Genomic DNA, 19,058 nt, shown 5'->3' on the forward strand with positions numbered 1-19,058 from the left:
ATTTTACCACTTGGAAAATGGTAAACTAAATGCAATGAGATTTTTATTGATCATACTACCCTTGAGAGGGTTGATGTCCCTTTGGGCTAACTCATTTGGACCAAGTTTGATGGAGCTTAGACGGGCTGGGCTTTGGTTGAGAATTAAAATTTCCCAGCCCAAGCTTGGACCATGCATTGACAACATCAGATTGGGCCTGGGTTTTCAAAAACCTGGCCTAAGCTTATCCCAAGGTATATATATATATGTCCATCTCAAGTTGGCACGGTCTGGCTAGAACTGCTAGCCTAAAATGTATAACTCCCATATAACTCACAATAGTGAATATCAGACTCTGAAAAATCAAAGCTACATTTAAATAATAATCATTTTGAAAGTACATTTAATGATCTTGCATGGGAGAATAGTAAATAAAGATCGATGGATGTTAAAAGGGTTAGTGACAGGATAATATCTATCAAACATAGGTGTTTTTTTTTTTTTTTTTTACCCCGAATATTATCTGGGACCCGGGGTGGCCCCTAAGCTTTTATTAGAAAAATCCAATACTTAGAAAAAACATGGGGGGGACATAACCCGCCTTACCCCAGACCCAACGGTACTCAGAAGCACTCTCACTCATAACAACCAAGAGAATCCTTTCCCCTACAAAAGGAAAATAGACAAAACAAAGCTAACCTATTGCCGGAAAACCAGCAGGCCCGCCTTATCCTCTCTGACAATCCTAGAGAGGTCAGTGGGGAGCTCCCCAGTAGTGAGAAACTCACTATTACAGTTCATCTCGAAGGCCCTATTAGCTAGGAAATCTGCCGCACGATTGCTTTCTCTAAAGGAAAAAGCCTCGGTTGTCCCTAAAGCATCCACAAGGCAGAGAACCTCGTCAAACCAGTACCAACAACACCACACCTTACAGGCTTTTGAAGTAATAAACTGCACAATGGACTTGGCGTCCGAGCTAACGTGGCAGCCAGCAAAGCCCCTAGCCGCACAAACCCGAAGCCCATCTAAGACCGCCCTCATTTCTGCTTCAGTATTAGTACATAGCCCATAGAAATTTGAGAAAGCCATCACCAAATTTTCCTCCTGATTTTGAATAATTCCACCACCACCACTCAGCCCCGGATTGCCTTTACTGGCACCATCTACATTAACTTTCACATCTTTGAATGGGGGATCATGTTTCTATTTTAGAAATAACTTTTTGTATTTATGTTACTGGGCCAAATTTCGAGACAAAAAAAAAATTGTTTGTAATGCATAGTAATTTTTATTTCTAGGCCAGAAAATAAACATAAACGTGTTTGCTAGAGAGATCACCATGGAAGAATGGACAGATGTATAGGTCAGCATTTAGATCAGCTGCATGTCAACTTTGATGTCCAACTCAATCTTAAAGCCCATCATGTATTATTGGACTTCTCTACATGTACTATATTGACTAGCTTCTCAATCATTTGTAGTGTTCATCTTGCCATGCACATAGACCCCTATTAGGACCAAATTGTTGGGGTATGATGTCTTGTAGTCCGTTGCTTGCAAGAGTGGGTTGATTTCGAAAGACTGTTAAGAGGCCATACATAGGGCCCCAAGCCTGAGGCCTAGAGGCCTATAGGAATCGGCTCACCTTGCACATTATCTTTGTTATTGGGCCCTCAAAGTAAATTTTTTAAAGTTATATGGGTATTTCGATAAACTACATGTTTAGAGTTTTTGTTATATATTTGTAGCAAGACATCTTTCTCAGTAATCAATCTGAGAGAGGTGAGAGAGGTGTGAGGATAAGCAACTAGACTTCCCCTGGAGGACGAAGACCCTCTGAGGTTGGTTCCATTGCTATCTTCGACCCGTAGGTGTCAAGAAGAGAGTCGTAGTCTTCTAAGGTTTGACAGGAAGAAGGGAAACTTGGAAAGAAGATATGGTCTTCACTGGAAATCTCAACCTAGCTTTTTCCACCTCTGCACACCCTTTTCGTCAGTGATGATGATGGAGGAGAAGCGATCGTTGATGGGTATGAAGACTTGGCAAAGGAACTCAACCATCTTAGACTTTTCAATTGGGGATTCCAACTCGATCACCATTATATTGGCAATCGAGAGAGTTGAACTGTTGATGTATTGCGAAAGAGGGCAAAGAGGGAACAAAAAGTTTAAGAGGAGGAAGTCTTGATGTGTCGTCCATGAATGAATTATTCTTTTTTCTCTCTTTCTATTTGTTAGAAGTGGAAATAGTGGGTCCGGAGAAGGAGAAGAGTCAAAACAACAAAACTGATAGGATCTCAGTTTTTCCTTTTCTTTTAAATCAGTGATAAGGACTTGACGTTATAATTGAGCTTAACCTGACAACTTGTACAGGGGTACCCTACAGTTATCTCTTTACTTGTCATATGAAATGACTGTTTAGGAGAAGTCTGTTACTTTGGTAACACCAGGATTTGGCCATTTGGGGCTGTAATAGCTAGCTTATCTTCATTGAATATGAAATCAAGAATATAAACATAAATTACATGTAATGGTTAGCAAGATCTACTGTCTAATCTAATGCTGAAATTAAGGCTATACACCCATAGTGGTTTTTATTGATGGAACCTTTCCCCGTCCATCTGGTGATTCTCCTTCAGATCTTTGGGATCGTTAGGATCAGTTGATCCTTAGTTGCCTGATCTCTTCTCTTTCAGAGGCAACACTTCCTCATGTCATTTGTGCGCAAACTTTCTTTGATGTTTGGCAAATCCTAACTCGAGTTTTTGCACCATCTTCACGATCGCAAGTTATGGATCTTAAAGATCGACTTCTGTGCCTACAGAAGGGATTGTCTATTGTAACAGAGTTCCTTCTTGAAGTTTGATCAATCGCAGATGCTCTAGCGGCTATCATCAACCCCGTTCCTGATGAACATTTGGTTCTTGCTTTGATGAAGATTTGTATTCATAATAATATCTTATTAGTCAAGCTTGCATGGAGTGTTTTCTGCCATCCTCAAGAATTATGGTTTCAAATAATTAAGCCCAGATTCACTCCTAGTAGTCCTCCATTAGACCCTGGTGTTATAACTAAAATAGGTCCCTTCATTTGGGATAATATTTGTCATGCTGGATCTTTTGTTGTTAAAACAGTTGATTTGTTGTTGTGTTACTAGTCATTCACCTCTCTCTAGTTGGGATGAACCTTGGGTTCCTGATTTGAGGGATTTCAAGGTTCATCAGTTGTGCCAAATGACTGTCAATTTTCATTTTGTTCATAAGTAAATGGAAGGGGAGTCTTGGGATAAAGTTTTATCTTCTCTATATTCCATACACTATTGCTAGATCTATATGTAGAACGTCTATTTTTAACAATCCCACACTGACCAACTAGTTTTTCCTTCAGTATATGTCTAGAATGTTTTTGTCCTGAAAAGTAACATTGTTTCATAAACTTGAATTAGGGATAGCTTCTATTTTTATAAAAAGCGTATATGTTGCTTCTTATGGAAATTGAGATCCACCCTAGGTTTAAAGAATTTTTGTACACGGATGGTTTTGGTTGATGGGCTTGCTATGCGTAATAAACTTACAAAGTTTCTTCATCTTCATACTTATACCCTCTTTGTCAATCTGGACCTGAATCACCATCGCACATATTTTTCTCATGTACTTTCACCAATCATATTGGGAGTGGATACGGAGTTCCTCCAAGCATCGTCCATTTGTGTTATTCGAATCGCTAATTCGTTCCTCTACTTTTTCTACCTCTGATTTGCATTGTCTACTATCTATATTTGTTATTATTATGTATGCTATTTGGTTACAACATAATAACTATGTTTTTGAGGATACTCAACTTTCACTCTATGATACTGTCAAATTTATTTATAAATGGACATTTGATTTGTTGCTTCTCCTCTGCTATTCCTTAATTAATTTTTCGGAATGCTTGTTATTGATGTCCCCTGCTGAATAACAAGGCTTGTTGATTGGAGATCAACCAGTTCTTATATGTGATCTTTTTTGAGGAGGGTACTTGTCGTAGTGGATGGGATTTTGTAGTACTCCATTTTTCACTGTGCTGCTTTTGAGTTTATTGTATTACAAAGCAGATGTTGACACCGTAGGCCAAAGGGATCTTGCAAGATTGTAGCAGGTCATGGCAAAAGAAGGGTTCAGAGAAGTAGAAGTGTGTGTAAATAGTCCTCAAATATGCAAATGGTTAATGCAAGGCACTCATGTTGGTTGGCTCTTAGATTTGTATAGTTTCAAAAGCAAGTAATAAGTTTGTGGTTACAAGTTAGGTCCATGAAAGTTCAGCTAAATCAACTTGTTGAGGATTATGTATTTATAGTTGTTTTATTTTATTATCACCAAAAAAATATTACATTTAGGGAAAATATTCTCTATATGGGAATGTGGCTTTCGCCAACACTCCCCTATGCTTATCTTTCTACTCCCTCTTACGAAATGACATCTCTGTCTTATTGGGGGAGGAGAGAGATAAACTTAGAATTAAATAGTATTATTTTCATCTAAAAAATCAAGAATCCAATGATATAATTAAATATTTGAACCGTCACCACTAGGAAGAGTTGTAGGGCTATATATTATGGTCTCTTTAATCTTAATTATTTTTGTAATATAGGATTACCAATTATAAGGCAAGATTGTCCCCCCCCCCCCTCCAAAAAAAAAAAAAAAAGCATTACAAGGTTATTAATTTGTCAAATGTGCTCATTTGTGGAAGGGAAGTTATCAAAGGGTATTTCTATATATAGAACGGATAGTTGTGTTCCGCAATTACTTAAATACCCCAACATACTTTTTTGCCATTGTGATCATTTTTCTTGTATAATATCAATACTAGCTTAAACTTTTTTTTTTTTTGAGGGGTAGAAAAAAAAATTATTACTAATCAACGTGTAAAACTGATCATGGTAGGAGTAGAGCACATCTTCTGCAACCAAGGATCAGAATTGGGCCAAACAGTTGAACTAGCTTAAACTTGAAGCATTGGAAGAGGATCCAAAGTAGTGAGTGCTCGGGCAAGGCACTTGGGCAGGGGTAAGGCGATCATTGCACCGCGCCTCATTAGGACGCTGCTATGGCTGCTACGGGCAGGCAGGCCGTAGACGATCTGAATTCTAAGTTATGGGGGTCATATGTCTTAAAACGCCATCCACTCCATATCGAGTTATTTTGTATTAAATGGCCTTAAACTCATTCATTCCCCATGCACCATCTCTAGATTCAATAAAAAAAACATTATTTCTAGCTCTTTCATGTATTGCCTACCACATGGTTATTCACGCATGTACAACAGAGATGAGAAAACTTTGGCTTTTAGGAAAAAGGAAATTAAATGGCTGTCCTCTCTCTCTCTCTCTCTCTCTCTCGTATGCTCTACAACATGCCTGGACATCAATTCTAGAATCTCATGTCGGGCAAAAGGCAAAAGCTTTCAAGTCATTCATGTTAGGTAGCAAGTCTTGCCTAGAATTGGGCAAAGTTTACTGATGTAGAGGAAATATCGGACGAATTCTGAGTCGATTGGACCAGCAAAAGTCCACCCAGACTGGTTGGAGATATTAAGCGATATGGATCAAATTATATATTAAATCAAAGATCTCGACGAGTTTTACAGGGGATAGGCGCGTTTCGAAGATGAAACGGCCCGCCGAAGTTTTAAATTTTGAATTTTGAAGTTTGTTTTTTTTTTCTTCTCTAAGCAAGCCTCTATATTAGGGCTGCCAATGCTCCTTAGTAATCGATTTGCATTTTGAATAGAAGAAATGTTCTCCATTTTCCCTACATGTGAATTCAAGTTCGTCAGCGTTAGAATTAGATAAAACCCCTTGTTTCCTTCTGTGTCATTTTTTTTTTTTTGGAACAGGAGGTCTTCGATCTTTGGCCGACTAAATCCCTCAAGACTCGTGTACAATCCTGCCGCAACACACACAAATCAGGAGATACTGGGATCCCATGTTCACCATCCTTCTGCGTCATTTACTTTCTTATAATATAGATCTATACAGAGAGAGAGAGAGAGAGACCCACAACCCATAGTGGAGAAGTGATTCGCTGGGCTTGGGTACTCCGGCTTCAGATTACCAATGAGAGTCATGTGTCATTGCACCAAAATGATTGTACCTCTCTTAAGTCTTAGCTCTAAGGGAGTGTGCCGGGGGGGGGGGGGTGTTGGGGAGTGGGGTAGGCTATGCCCAGACAGACACATGGGGTGGGTGTAATGATCACCCTGCCCCTGAGTGGCAAGCCCATGTGTCTGGGCGCAGCCTACGCTGCGGCACAAAGAACATGAGCCCTATAATTAAATACAAAAATGGGTCTTGAATTCTTCACTTATATATATGATTTTCAAATCAAACTCCTTAAAAAAGTAATGATAGTAATCAGGAAATAAGCCCTAATCATAGAAGGGCCAAAGTGTGACCTTTAGCCAAGTGATGTTTTTGTTATCAATCGATCATTCAAAGATCTTGATTGGTTTCATCTTCAAATTAAAGATACCCATAAAATTTTTTATAAAAGAGATGAGAAGAAAATTTGGAAGGAAGTTAATGTTGGAAAAAAACAATCCATTTAACATCTATGTGCAAGTTAATGGAAATTCACAACGATAATCAAATATATGTAAAGTAATAACACAAACAAATCAATCCAAACCATAAAAACACGCACTAATTTTAACGTGGAAAATCCTTTAAGGCGAAAGGGAATCGATATTGTTCTCAACCGATATTGATGCGAATCGACCCATCCAATACCGATTCTTCAAACCATGAACTTGATATTGTGCCCATACCGTATTGGTGAAATAGTACGGAAAAAGGGTAAAATAGTAAAAAAAAAAACTTTTTTTATTTTTTGAAGAAAATCAGGGGGTAAACTTATCTAATACAACCGATCAGTGTCGATGCCATATCGATTGTATCGATTTTACAGGTGATCGATACCCAATCCGATTCAAGTGACCAATACCCGATACCGTGCACTGACTCTCGGCATTAGTAAGCACTCCGACAATAATTTTCTCACCACCCTTCTACAAGACCAAATCGGTACTTGTTCATCAAAACCAATGGGTTGATGTTTCCTTGAGAGAGAGATTAGATTCCTGGTCTTTAAGTACCTATTTGAATTCAATCACGTTTTATGGATTCCTAATAAAAAAAAGGGAGAGAGAGGAAAAAGAAAAAAAAAATAAAATGGAAAAGGGAGTTAAGTTTCCATGAATTGATATGAAACGTGGCACTAGGAGAAAGTTATTGGAGAGGAATCCTCTTCAATGTCGTTGGAGAGGATCCGGACTCTGGGCCCCCCTCAATGACCACGCATTGAAAACATCAAATTGGGCCTGGGTTTTCAAAAACCTGGCCCAAGCTTCTCCCAATGTCACATATATATGTCCATCTCATGTTGGCCCGGTCTGGCTAGAACTGCTAGCCTAAAATGTATAACTATATATTCACTAAGGTGGGGGAGGAGGCAAGATTTGAACTCATAACACTTTTAGATTATAAATATAGTTCAAAGGATTGACCATCAAAATTAATGAAGAAGCACTTATCCACAGCTGCAATAGTAAACATTTATTCAGTTCAGCCATTTAGCTTGCATTTAAATCGGACTTGGGCTGAGCTGGCCCAACCAGAGACTCAACCCTAACCCAGCCCAGCCCAACCTTGTTTTAGTTCTTTAGTAGGGGATATAGGCTCCAAACATGTAAAGATTACAAATCAATTAAGAAACTGAAGTACTACCCAATAATATAACTTGGAACCATCTGGCAAGTTGTGGAAGTTATAGATTGCTGCAATTCATGAGTTTCTAGGATCCTTAAATTCCATGATCAGCCGCTTGAGAAATCTTTTGGAAGGCATCTTTCATGCATGAAACAAATACTCGGGAATTGATAAACTCCCTCTCTGTTCTCACCACCACCTTCAGCTTTCCCATATAACTCACAATAGTGAATATGAGACTCTGAAAAATCAAAGCTACCTTTTAAATAATAAGCATTTTGAAACTACATTTATTGATCATGCATGGGAGGATAGTAGATAAAGATCGATGGATGTTAAAAGGGTTAGTGATAGGATAATATCTATCAAACTTATTTTAGAAAATGAGACAATTAACATATTTAACATTTACGCACCCCAAATAGGATTAGATAAAAACACTCAGGCTCTACATGATAACACTTCAGTTTATGGGCCATGTATCTATTCTAGAAATAACGTTTTGTATTTCTATTACTGGGCCAAATTTCTGGACAAAAATATGTGTTTGGTAACGCATAGTAATTTCTACTTTTGGGCTAGAAAAGAAACATAAACGTGTTTGCTATGCACAGTAATTTTGTTTTATAAATTTTTATAAATTTTAAAAAATATCATTAAATACCCAAAAATTTGGTGGAGGAGGAGGAGGTGCCAGTGGAGATGGTAGTGGTGGTAGTTGAAGTTGAATTGAAGGTATTTTGAACATGAAGTTATTGCTTTGCCCATCAAATTAATCATGTGCTCACTAAAGAACAACTCCCCACCCCTCCTTATTTCTCCCTTTTGTTATAGAACAGAGAAGTTCCAAATTAAAGCTTCTACTTCTCAGTAACTTTTTGTAACTAGTTCATTCCCAGGAACAAAAAAATGAACTAGTGATAATAAACATATTACTATTCTTTTCTTCTTGTTCTTAGGAACCACAAAAAAAAAAAAATAAAAAAAAAAAAAAAAAAAAAAAAAAAAAAAAAAAAAAAAAAAAAAAAAAAAAAAAAAAAAAAAAAAAAAAAAAAAAAAAAAAAAAATAAAATAAAAAAAAAAAGAGAAGAAAGAAATAGAGAAATAGAAATATTATCATGCAGGGCCTAGGAAAAAATTTTGGGAACACATGGATGATTTAGTTCAAGGAATTAGTCAAAGTGAAGTGATTATAATAGGAGAAGACTAAATGGGCATGTTGGAAGGCATAACAAAGGTTATGAAAGATTCATGGGGGATTTTGTTTCAAAGATAGGAATGAGGAGAGGATTTCAGTTTTAGATTTTGCGGGTACCTATGATTTAGTTGTAGTAAACACATGTTTCGAAAAGAGAGAAGAGCATCTAATAACCTTCAAAAGTGGATAATATAGTAGCCAAAAGACTTCTTTCTAACTAGACAAGCTGATAGGTTATATCCTCTAAAGATTATAAGAACATATCAGTGGAGAGCTTAACTACATAACAAATAATAAGAGATGTGATATTATTTGCCTTAGGATAAGATAGTGGAATGTAAAGGGTGAAAACTTGAAGACATTTACTGATAACTTAGTATCACATGAAAGTTGAGATTTAGTTGATGACCCTAATATAATGTGGAATGAGATGACTTCACTTGTTAGAAATACAACTAAAGATGTTTTAGGTGAATCTAAAGGAATATGATACTCATCTAGGGAGACTTGGTGGTGGGGTGAGGAAGTTTAAAAAAACAATCAAGGCTAGGAAATCCAGTTTTAGAACTTGGCCACACACAAAAGATGAAGAGGATTTCAAAACCTATAGTGAAGTAGATCTCATCTCACGTGGATGTATGCAATCTTGTCGAATCACGTAAATCTCTATATGCATTGTGAGATTGTTTGTTTGCAATTTCCATTCTTTTCTACAGTGTTTCAATTTCACATTTTTCTACACGAAGGTCACCAATGAATATAAGGGCATGATTGGGCTATATGCCCACCAAACTTGAATTTAACTACCATTGAGGGAAGAATAGATCTACTTATACAAGCTTTGTGGCATGCCTGTGTGCAAATCGGGGAAGCGTTTTCATGGCGCTGCCCAACTTTTAGTGTTATGGTGCTAGGGAGGGGATCGATGCAGATAAGGTGCCTCCTCAGTCTTACGCTAAGGCAGTAGGGGGTCATTCACGCTTGCAACATCACTCGGGTCAGGATTCCACAAAAAGATTATGAAGAGAATCACAAGCTTTTCCGTCCTGCTCTAATCGGAAGAGTCAATTTTCGCTTGGCATCCCTTGATGACTTGAGGAAGGAGGCGAAATTGAAATGGAATCTGAAACAAGGGGTTTTCATGCACCCTTTGGGAAAAGCTTTTGTGATTTTTCAGTTCTCTTGCGAAGGGGACATGGCGGAGGTATGGAGACGTAGCTTCAAAGACCAGGCGATCCGATTCCAGTGATGGAAGCCGGATTTTAACAGTCATGAGAAACAGGTGCAGCCCAAGCTCGTTTGGGTACGTTTTCCTGATTTGCCTCTTGAATATTGGCACGAGAATGTGTTGCTATTGATTGCCAAAGAGGTGGGGAGGCCTGTGGCTCTTGATCGTCGTACCCGTGAGGGATTTCTTGGCCATTTTGCTCGTGTTTTGGTGGAAGTCAATGCAGGAGATTCAATATCTCGAGTGGAAGAAATTCAAGTGGAGCGATATGAGCCTGGTTCGTCCAAGGAATTCTTTTTTTCTCAGAGAGTGGTCTTTGAAGATGATATGCAGCGATGCGATTATTGTAGTAGGTTGGAGCATTAGATTTCTTCTTGCCATAAAAAAAAGGCTGATGACCTGCTTCAACAACAGAAAGATAAATCTGCTCCTATTCCTGATGCGCACTACGTTGAGGAAGATGGAGTCAACCCGTTCTTCCGAGTTCACCCAAGCGTAACTCAGGGAGAAGATCATCTAGAGAATCTCCTATTTTAGGTAGGAACTCTATCCCTAATGGTGCAACTTCCACAGCTGGACGTGGTGTGTTAGGGGGTTCAAATTTGGTGGGTGTAATTGGAGAGAAATTATCTCCTCCTATTATTTTGGAAAGGCAATATTGTGGGGATCATGTGCCATCTCCTAATGTTATGCAATCTGTGCATGATATGGGAGAATTAAATGGTGATATTTCAAAAGGTGTTTCGGTTTCAAATTCACCACGGTTTGATGGAGCGAGTCTTGGAGCTGGTGAGGGTGGGTCGGGTTCAAGTAATATGGACGGTTCTAGTGCTGGTTCCGGGTCTCGTGGGTCAGGTTATGACCAATCTGTTCAAGAGGAGGTGCAAGGCGGATGGACTTAGGTGTTGGGTCGAAAAAATTGTGATGGTCGTAGGAATACTCTTCGAGGTGGTCGTGTGGATTCCCATATGGCAACTCCAGTTATTGGTAGAACTCGAAGTCAAAGAAATGCAAATCTTGGTGTTAAGGCGGTGGATGCGGCAGTAGAAAAACATCAGGTTGAAAAGGAGTTAGGAGTGGGACGGGGTTGCAAAAATTTCCATCTCCCTTTTCGCCAGAGGAGGAGGCTCTGGCCCGTGTGGCTCTTGATCGGCCTGGTTTATAAGCTGAGATACCTCGACGATTGAATAGGATAAGGACCCCCTCAGTGCGCTTCACAGATCCCCTGTAGCCTTATTTTGTTATTTCTCTTGGATGAGCAAATAGCTTGTTGCCCTCGTCATTATGTTTTAGGACAGAGTCCCCTCTATAAGCTTTAGCTTTCTTTGTATTTAGTATGTCTTTAGGCTTGTTTGCCCCTTTTTTAATCCTCAATATATTTTTTATTTAAAAAAAAAAAAAAAGGGCTTTGTGGCATGCCATATTCAATTTCAACCAGGATATATGTGTAGCTGCGATGAGTAATAAAAACACAACCCATCATGGAGAGACAGATATAGGAGGAACAGGGGATAACACACCTGAGGAACGCCAGCCACAGTATAGTAGAAACTGCTGATAGGATGATCTGCTATCACCATTTTCTGTGAAGGACCAATCAAACTAGATATTGAGATGCTTGTGTTCTTGAAGATTGCATGGACGTACCCTGCTGCAACCTACATTGCAATTACAAAATCCTTAATCCATTTTCTTCTTCTAAATTTAAAATTTCAAAAATTAAATAAGAAATTACAACGAAGAAAAGAAATCCAAATTCCGAACCTCTCTGCCTTTAATGCTGCTAATGATGTTCCATATCCTGCTAGTGAAGTAGAGAGACAATGAATTCCTTTTTCTCCTCAGCTCATCCCTGGCTTTGATGATGAACTCCAAGGGATCAAAGTTGTTGAGATCCTCACAAGATGTAGAGGGAAGAGCTACATGCAATAAGCTGAAGTGATTCCCCCAAATGTGGGCTTTTAGCATCTCTGCAATGCTCTTAAACCCTCTCAACATCCTTGCATTCACAACCACCAACGCAGTCATGCGTGCCGCACCATTAGAGACCTGCCCAGTTCGCTGCACGTAGAGTTGGATGGCGTACGATATCACCCCAGTCATCACTTCAGTCACAGTCGTCTGTTTCAAGTTTAAAAACACTTATTACTTATTATCAATCTTGACTGGTAATATCAAAATTAGGGTGTCAATTTAGAATCGAAACCGGCTGTTTAAAATCGAATCGAATCGAATCGACTCGCATGAAAGTAAATCGATTCAACTTTGTTTTCAAAATCTGCAATCTTTTTTCGTTTGGTTTGATTTCGATTTTATGATTAAAATTGTTGAACCGAATTGAATTGTCTATTTTCGAACCAAATAAGAAATCAGGTAAAATTATAATTTTTTAAATATGTCAATCAATGTGAATGATAAATACTATTCCTATTTTTAATGCTTAGAAAAATTTTGGTACATTATGATTTACAAATAAGTGGTTTTTGGTTGGTGAAGATGTAAACGTTGGCCCAAACACCCAAAATAGGACCTATTCCATAAACGAAAATGAATAAAAATTGAAACCGAATCAAAATTGAGTCAATTCGGTTTTATTTTTGAAAATGTGTTCCTCTTCTCGATTTGATTCAATTTTGATTTCTGCATTCTGAATCTTGAACTGAAACCGAACCAATTGACACCCTTAATCACAGAGCTCTCAAATATAGTGTAATCACATGCCAGTTGACTCGAGCATAACAGAGAAAGAGAGAGAGAGACCCTCAAATCCTCGTCTCTTTTCTTTTGTTCAAAAATCATAAAATCAATTCACTTAGAAACGAAGTTGAGTAAAATAGTAAATCCGTATTCTAAAAACAGTAAAAAACTCTCAACTCCTCGTCTCTCTTCTCTTGTTCAATGGTATAAACTTAAAATGCAATGATATGTGATTCCTTGATATTTTTTGTTATATTTTTTTACTAATATATATATATATATATATATATATTACATTAAAAGTAAGAAAAAATGTAACTCGCTTTGACTAGGTTTGATATGGTCGAGTCACCAGGTTTTTCTGAAAAACGACTCTAAGTCAGAAAACCTAATTTTCTAAAAACGATTTACAAAATAAGTTGGAAGAAACTTACCATTATGTCATTATTAAAATTTGTGCATTTTTTTGAGTAGACGTATAAAGTAACAGAATTTATCCTAGTTGAATAAAACATTGTATTGTATAAAATAAAAGGCCAAAAAACAAAATAGGTTACCACCTTTTTTTTATCAATCTTGATTACAACAAGATTTTTTTATTTTCTAATTTATACTTACTAAATGACTCGTCTAATTTCCATAGGAGTCACTACATGGGTGACTCGTCTAATTTCCATAGGAGTCACTACATGGGGGAGTGTAACTTGACGGAAAATTATCTCCTCTTTCCCGGCTAGTTCCCCAGTGCCTCTAATAAGGGTAGGGTGGTCATTGCGCCCCCTTGTTAGGGGGACTAGGGAACTGGAGGGGATAAAGATCCCTAACTCGACCCACTGGGTCGATTTTGGAGTTAATTATAAAGCGGATCTTTATCTCCTCCAATTCCCTTCAGTTCCTCTAACAAGGGGGAGCTGGAATGACCACCCTACCTTTGCCCATACACTCTACCCAGGTGGGGTCCACCATCCCCTATTAGAGGAACTAGGGAACTAGGCCGGGCAGATAATTTTCCTTATAAAGCACTGAGTGGATAATTTTCCCTGAGTGGATAGTTGAAATAAAATGTAACTTGAAGTAGTGTAACAGTACGACTTACCCCTCCAACCTTGTCCTGGATATGGCGTATTTGATCGAGAGAAAAGGTAACAGAAGAGATGGAAATGGGTTCAAACTCCACCCCAACCTTTCCCGATCGGATCACAGTCTTGTCATCTTCCAACAAGGTAGCCTGCAACAAGCTCAAACCAGAATCTCTAATTGTATTAACCCACATCGAAACAAAACTCCTCATTCTAGACCACCTTGTTAACCCTCCTCCTCCGATGGGTCTAGGTTTAAATTCCGGCAAAGTCACCGGAAGAGAAGGATCATCTTCTCTCTTATAAATAGTAAATAAAGCACTCATGAGTGAGTAACCATCTCCAATGGCATGGCTCAGCTTGAACACAACTGTCCCCTTCGCATTACTGGTTGGGTACATGAAGCCATGGACTTCCCATGGAGGACGAAGACCCTCTGAGGTTGGTTCCATTGCTATCTTTGACACGTAGGTGTCAAGAAGAGAGTCGTAGTCTTCTAAGGTTTGAACGGAAGAAGGGAAAGTTGGAAAGAAGATATGGTCTTCAATGGAAATCTCAACTTTCTTCCATCTCTGCACACCCTTTTCGTCGGTGATGATGATGGAGGAGAAGCGATCGTTGATGGGTATGAAGACTTGGGAGAGGAACTCAACCATCTTAGATTTTTCAACTGGGGATTCTAACTCGATCACCATTATTATGGGAATCGAGAGAGTTGAACTGTTGATGTATTGAGAAAGAGGGCTAAGAGGAGGAAGTCTTGATGTGTCCTCCATGAACGATTCTCTTTCTCTCTTTCTCTTACTATTTGTTAGGATTTATTGTTGTTGTTCTGAAAATGTTGAGAATTATATGGAAGAGTTGTTTTAACACTTTAAGGAGATTACGAACGAAAGAAGAAAGGGTGAAACACAGAATGGGAAGTGTGAAGATGCTTTAAGGTGACCTACTTCAAGTATTTACTTGCTTTTGCTGTCGTCAGTTGTATCAGAGTTCCTAAGTTTTGACGTGGGAAAGAGAGTTGGTACGTTTATGGATAAAAAGCCTGAGATAAGGAGAATGGTCAAGATTCGTTCTTTTTTGTGTATGAGAGAGAGAGAGAGAGAGAGAGAGAGAGTCTTGCATTCATTTGGTTGCTTGGCTGATTCCGAAGGGCCATTAAGAGTAGGGCTTTAAATGGATAATCGAAAATCCGAATTCGATCCACATCTGTATCCGTTTAGGAGCATTTGTATTCGATTAGAGATATCTGGAAAAAAATCCGAATACTCCGATAAAAATTTGAATCCAAATACTTAATTATAAAAAATTAAGTAAATAACGATCTTGAGGGTTTTTGAAGATTCAATAGGCTCTAGAATATGAGGAGAAGAGAATCATGATCTAAAACCATGGATTGAGAGTGAATTGTATCCACTAGGGGGAGGAAGGTTCGGGTTACACAAGGCAGAGGTGTAAACGGATGGTCGAAAATCCGAATTCGATCCACATCCGAATCCATCCGAATCCGTTTAGAGGTATCCGTATTCGACTAGGAAATATCCGGATCCGATTACATCCAATCCGTATCCGAGCCGAATCGGATCCGTTTACAGGCCTAATTAAGAGGTTTGAAGGAATCTAATCAACCCACCTTATGCGTTAATCTACGTTATTAATGACATCTTGGAATGCAGGAATGTTCACGAGCGCACATGAACAACTCACAGTCGTTCAGATGGAATCTATTCTGTGGGAATATTCCATCTGAATGGCTGTGAGTCGTTCACATACATGAGTGTATGTGAACATTCACCCCCCTCGATAAATTATTGTGTCCATGTGGGGGTTTGGGGGGAGTAATCTGAGAATTTTTTTTAGAGGTATATGGATATTTCGATAAATTTCTTGCATAGGGTTTGATTATATATTTAAAGGGAAGTTTTTTTCTTTGGAAACAATTTCAAAGAGGTGTGAGGACAAGTGGCCATAACCCTATTATATATTGATAGTAAAGCAGATCTCATCTTTTAGTGGATGTAGGCAATCTTTTCGAATCACATAAACCGTATTACATAGATCCATTTTTTTCTGCATCATTTTAGATTTACTTTGCAATAACTGCAAGCCTTTCAAAAACAATAAGGCCCCGTTTGTTTATAGGGAACTTAGGTGGGTTGAAAGAATTGGGGTGAGAAAATTCTGATGTGGCACTTCAAAACTTAAAATGGTGAATTTACAAAAGCTTAGGGGACATCATTAATTATTTTATCTAGGCACTATCTTTTTTTGTTTTTTTGGTGCGAAGAAATCTATTCACCTTCTGTGCCAAAGAAGTTCATGAGATCCCCAGGAAAAGGGAACTCCCAAAAGCATCTCACAGGACTGGATATGGCCCATTTAGAGACATTATGGGCCAATCCATTCACTGACCTATTAACATGGACAAAATTACAGAAGGAGGGCCCATGCAAATATCCTGAATAATACAAGAGATACTAGTGGGGTGGGGGGGGGGGGAGGGCCCATGTTATTTTTTTGTGCAGTTGTGTTTTGGATGAGAGAGTGACTAATTTGTCTCTGTGGGTTGGGGTAAGGCGAGTTATGTCCCCCCCCCCCCATTATAATTCTTGATTTTTTATGATTTAATTTTTTAATAAAATGCCAGGGATCAGCCCGGGTCCCAAATAATATTCGGGATAAAAAAAAAACTAGGAGGGGGAGGGGAGGGAGAAGAGGACAAGCATTTGATGAGGGATAGATAATCCGACGATATTACGATCGAGCTAATTCCCAATCTGCTAGCAGATGAGACAGTTAATCAGATTGCCAATGCCTCACCAACCACAGTCAATGCCAAAGCAAAGCACAGTGCTCAGTAGCAATCAAGCAAACTTCTCCTCCAAGATCAAAAGCAATGCATCCAATACCACTAGCTTTTGGCCGAATACTAATACCTGCATCCACAAAAAATCTCATCCTTTTGCTATTCAAAATCCTATCAAATTGGGTTATTGTTCGTAAAAATAATAAAAATTTTACCTCAGTATTTTCATCCCAACAAATTCTCACCAACATGTGGGTCCCAAACGCATGAACAGGGCCGAAGGTTCTGCTTTGATTAGCTAGCTTTGGGGCTCTATGAACTATGATCCAGTAGTGTCCCTATTAATCAATCATTCACTCTGAGATAGTGCAACTACTGTTTAGCTCTGTAGCACCAGCACATGCGAAGAAAATAAGTTAGTAATAACTTGAGAATCATATCTCTGATCAATGTGTCAGAGATATTTGGACAGTATAGAGATAAGACGTAAGGTAGAGTCTAAAATCTGAAGCTATACATCGAACAGGAAATTGTCTCCTTCATGAGTCATCGGTTGGGTAATTGCAGCCGCAGCACAACAAATTATTGCATTTCTATCTTCTTCCAGTTATTTCTTCGAAATGGAAGTGATTAGGGTTGGAGACACAGAAGAGCACAGATTTGAAATTTCAAAATGAGTTTGGTTTCAGTTTGATGGTTTTCAGAAACTTCAACCTCTATCTGAAGCAATTAAAGATGTGGGGTAGGGTGGGGTGGGGTGGGTCAGGTGAGTTACTTGGAATTTGGTCTATTCCTTAAAACTGAAAGTTGAAAGAGCTCCCTCATTAAAGGGTAATATACCGAAACAGGAACCCTGATGATGCTCTCTAACACTAGGCATGCATGTGACCTGTCACTCTCCTATTTCTTTGTATATACGTAAGGCATCCCAATTTCTATCCCCTAGCATGACAAACCCTCTACCTAAGCAATTTGGATCCTCTGTTGTCGGGCACATAGGTAGAGTGCGGACCCCACCCAGACAGGGTGCTCAGGCAATGGATGGGGTAGTCATTTCGTCCCTACCAGTGTGAGACTGTATGCCAGTTACATGGTTGTATTGGGATATCAATGCATAAAGCAGAAAAAATAGTTCCACATCGGATATGAAAGGGGATGTTGTCGAGGGTTAATAGGTACTTGGGCACCCTCTTCTTAATGGATAGTTTTTAAGGATGAGACCCAAGTTCATAATAAGTGATATTAAAGCTGAGGCATAGAAATTCCCATTTAACCGAGGATTCTCGAGATTTGATCTCAAGCTCCATATCAGCTCCCGCGTGGAGGGGAGATCGAGATCTCAGGCTCCACATTTTTGTCTTTCGCGTGGAGGGAGAGATTGTTATTGAAATATCCACGCATAAGGCAGAAAAAATAGTTCCACATCGGATATGAAAGGGGATGTGGGTAGGTTAATAGGTATTTGGGCACCCTCTCTTTAACAGCTAGCTTTTGAGGATGAGACCCAAGTTCCTAACAGACTGCCTGGCAGTAGAGGATCACGATCCCTACCTAAGGCAGCAACAAGTTCCAAATCATAGTATGATGGCCCAAAGACCAGCCAAATTGAGCTGCCACATTACCAACTCGGTTCAACATGTCCAGCACCTCCTGCGCCAACTGTGGATGAGTTAGCAAAGGTAATCTTAGCTTGAACAGCTAAGATAAAATGCTAGCAACAAAGATCTTTCCCACTAAAAAAATGGTTCGTTGTTGGGCCTAGGTCGATTATTATTCGGGCATTCATGGTACTTGGTTGTAGTCTAGTGGGCACTCAATGAACATTGGTAACGTACCAAGACTGATTGTTTATAGCTAATTTATAGCTTGTTTAGTCAGTTTATAGCTTAATCAACTTGCTTATGGCTTGTTTACAGCCCAATTAGCCCATTTAAAGATCTATTATAGTTCGAGTAGCCCAATTAACTTGACGACGATTAGGACCAGTAATCGATCAACTAAATATAAACGTGTTTATTCTTAGCCTATGAGACCCACCCAATTAAGTAAATGATGCAGTAATAGTGTGGAGCCCTAAATCGGTGGGGACTGATTAATGCCCCCACCAAAACCGTCTTGGACCGATTAGTTGAAACCCTTAGGCCATTGCACCTAATTAATTATACCGGGGAAGAAAGATTTGAAATTGGTGCTCAGTTTTCTGCTCAAATCCTTCATAATTTTGGAGTAAATCTGCAATTCTACACCGAACTAAGTTAGCATAAAGCTTGGGCAGCGCATGAAGCTTGACGTAGGGTTGGCAACTTTAAAAACTTTTTGCTA

The 19,058-nt window shown here is 38.8% G+C and overlaps 1 protein-coding gene across 1 annotated transcript; it reads right to left on the reverse strand.

Annotated features, from left to right (window-relative positions):
• Window positions 1–223: 223 nt before the first annotated feature.
• LOC122659030 (wax ester synthase/diacylglycerol acyltransferase 4-like) lies at window positions 224–14,695 on the reverse strand. The gene is made up of 4 exons (XM_043854190.1): window positions 13,948–14,695; window positions 11,919–12,275; window positions 11,675–11,812; window positions 224–334 (listed from the first exon to the last, which is right to left on the reverse strand). Exons 1-4 carry the CDS (start codon window positions 14,623–14,625, stop codon window positions 224–226), a joined length of 1,284 nt encoding a protein of 427 aa, XP_043710125.1. The 5' UTR covers window positions 14,626–14,695.
• Between the last annotated feature and the right edge of the window lie 4,363 nt (window positions 14,696–19,058).

This window comes from Telopea speciosissima, chromosome 4 (genome assembly GCF_018873765.1).
Source record: "Telopea speciosissima isolate NSW1024214 ecotype Mountain lineage chromosome 4, Tspe_v1, whole genome shotgun sequence".
NCBI lineage: Eukaryota > Viridiplantae > Streptophyta > Magnoliopsida > Proteales > Proteaceae > Telopea > Telopea speciosissima.

Excerpts from the sequence above, each read along its gene's own strand:
- LOC122659030 (XM_043854190.1), bottom strand. The coding sequence starts at position 14,625 with ATGGTGATCGAGTTAGAATCCCCAGTTGAAAAATCTAAGATGGTTGAG. Across the intron at positions 12,276-13,947 it reads TCCAGGACAAGGTTGGAGGG|ACGACTGTGACTGAAGTGAT; the intron begins GTAAGTCGTACT and ends AACTTGAAACAG. Across the intron at positions 335-11,674 it reads CTGTGGCTGGCGTTCCTCAG|AGTCTGATATTCACTATTGT; the intron begins GTGTGTTATCCC and ends TTGATTTTTCAG.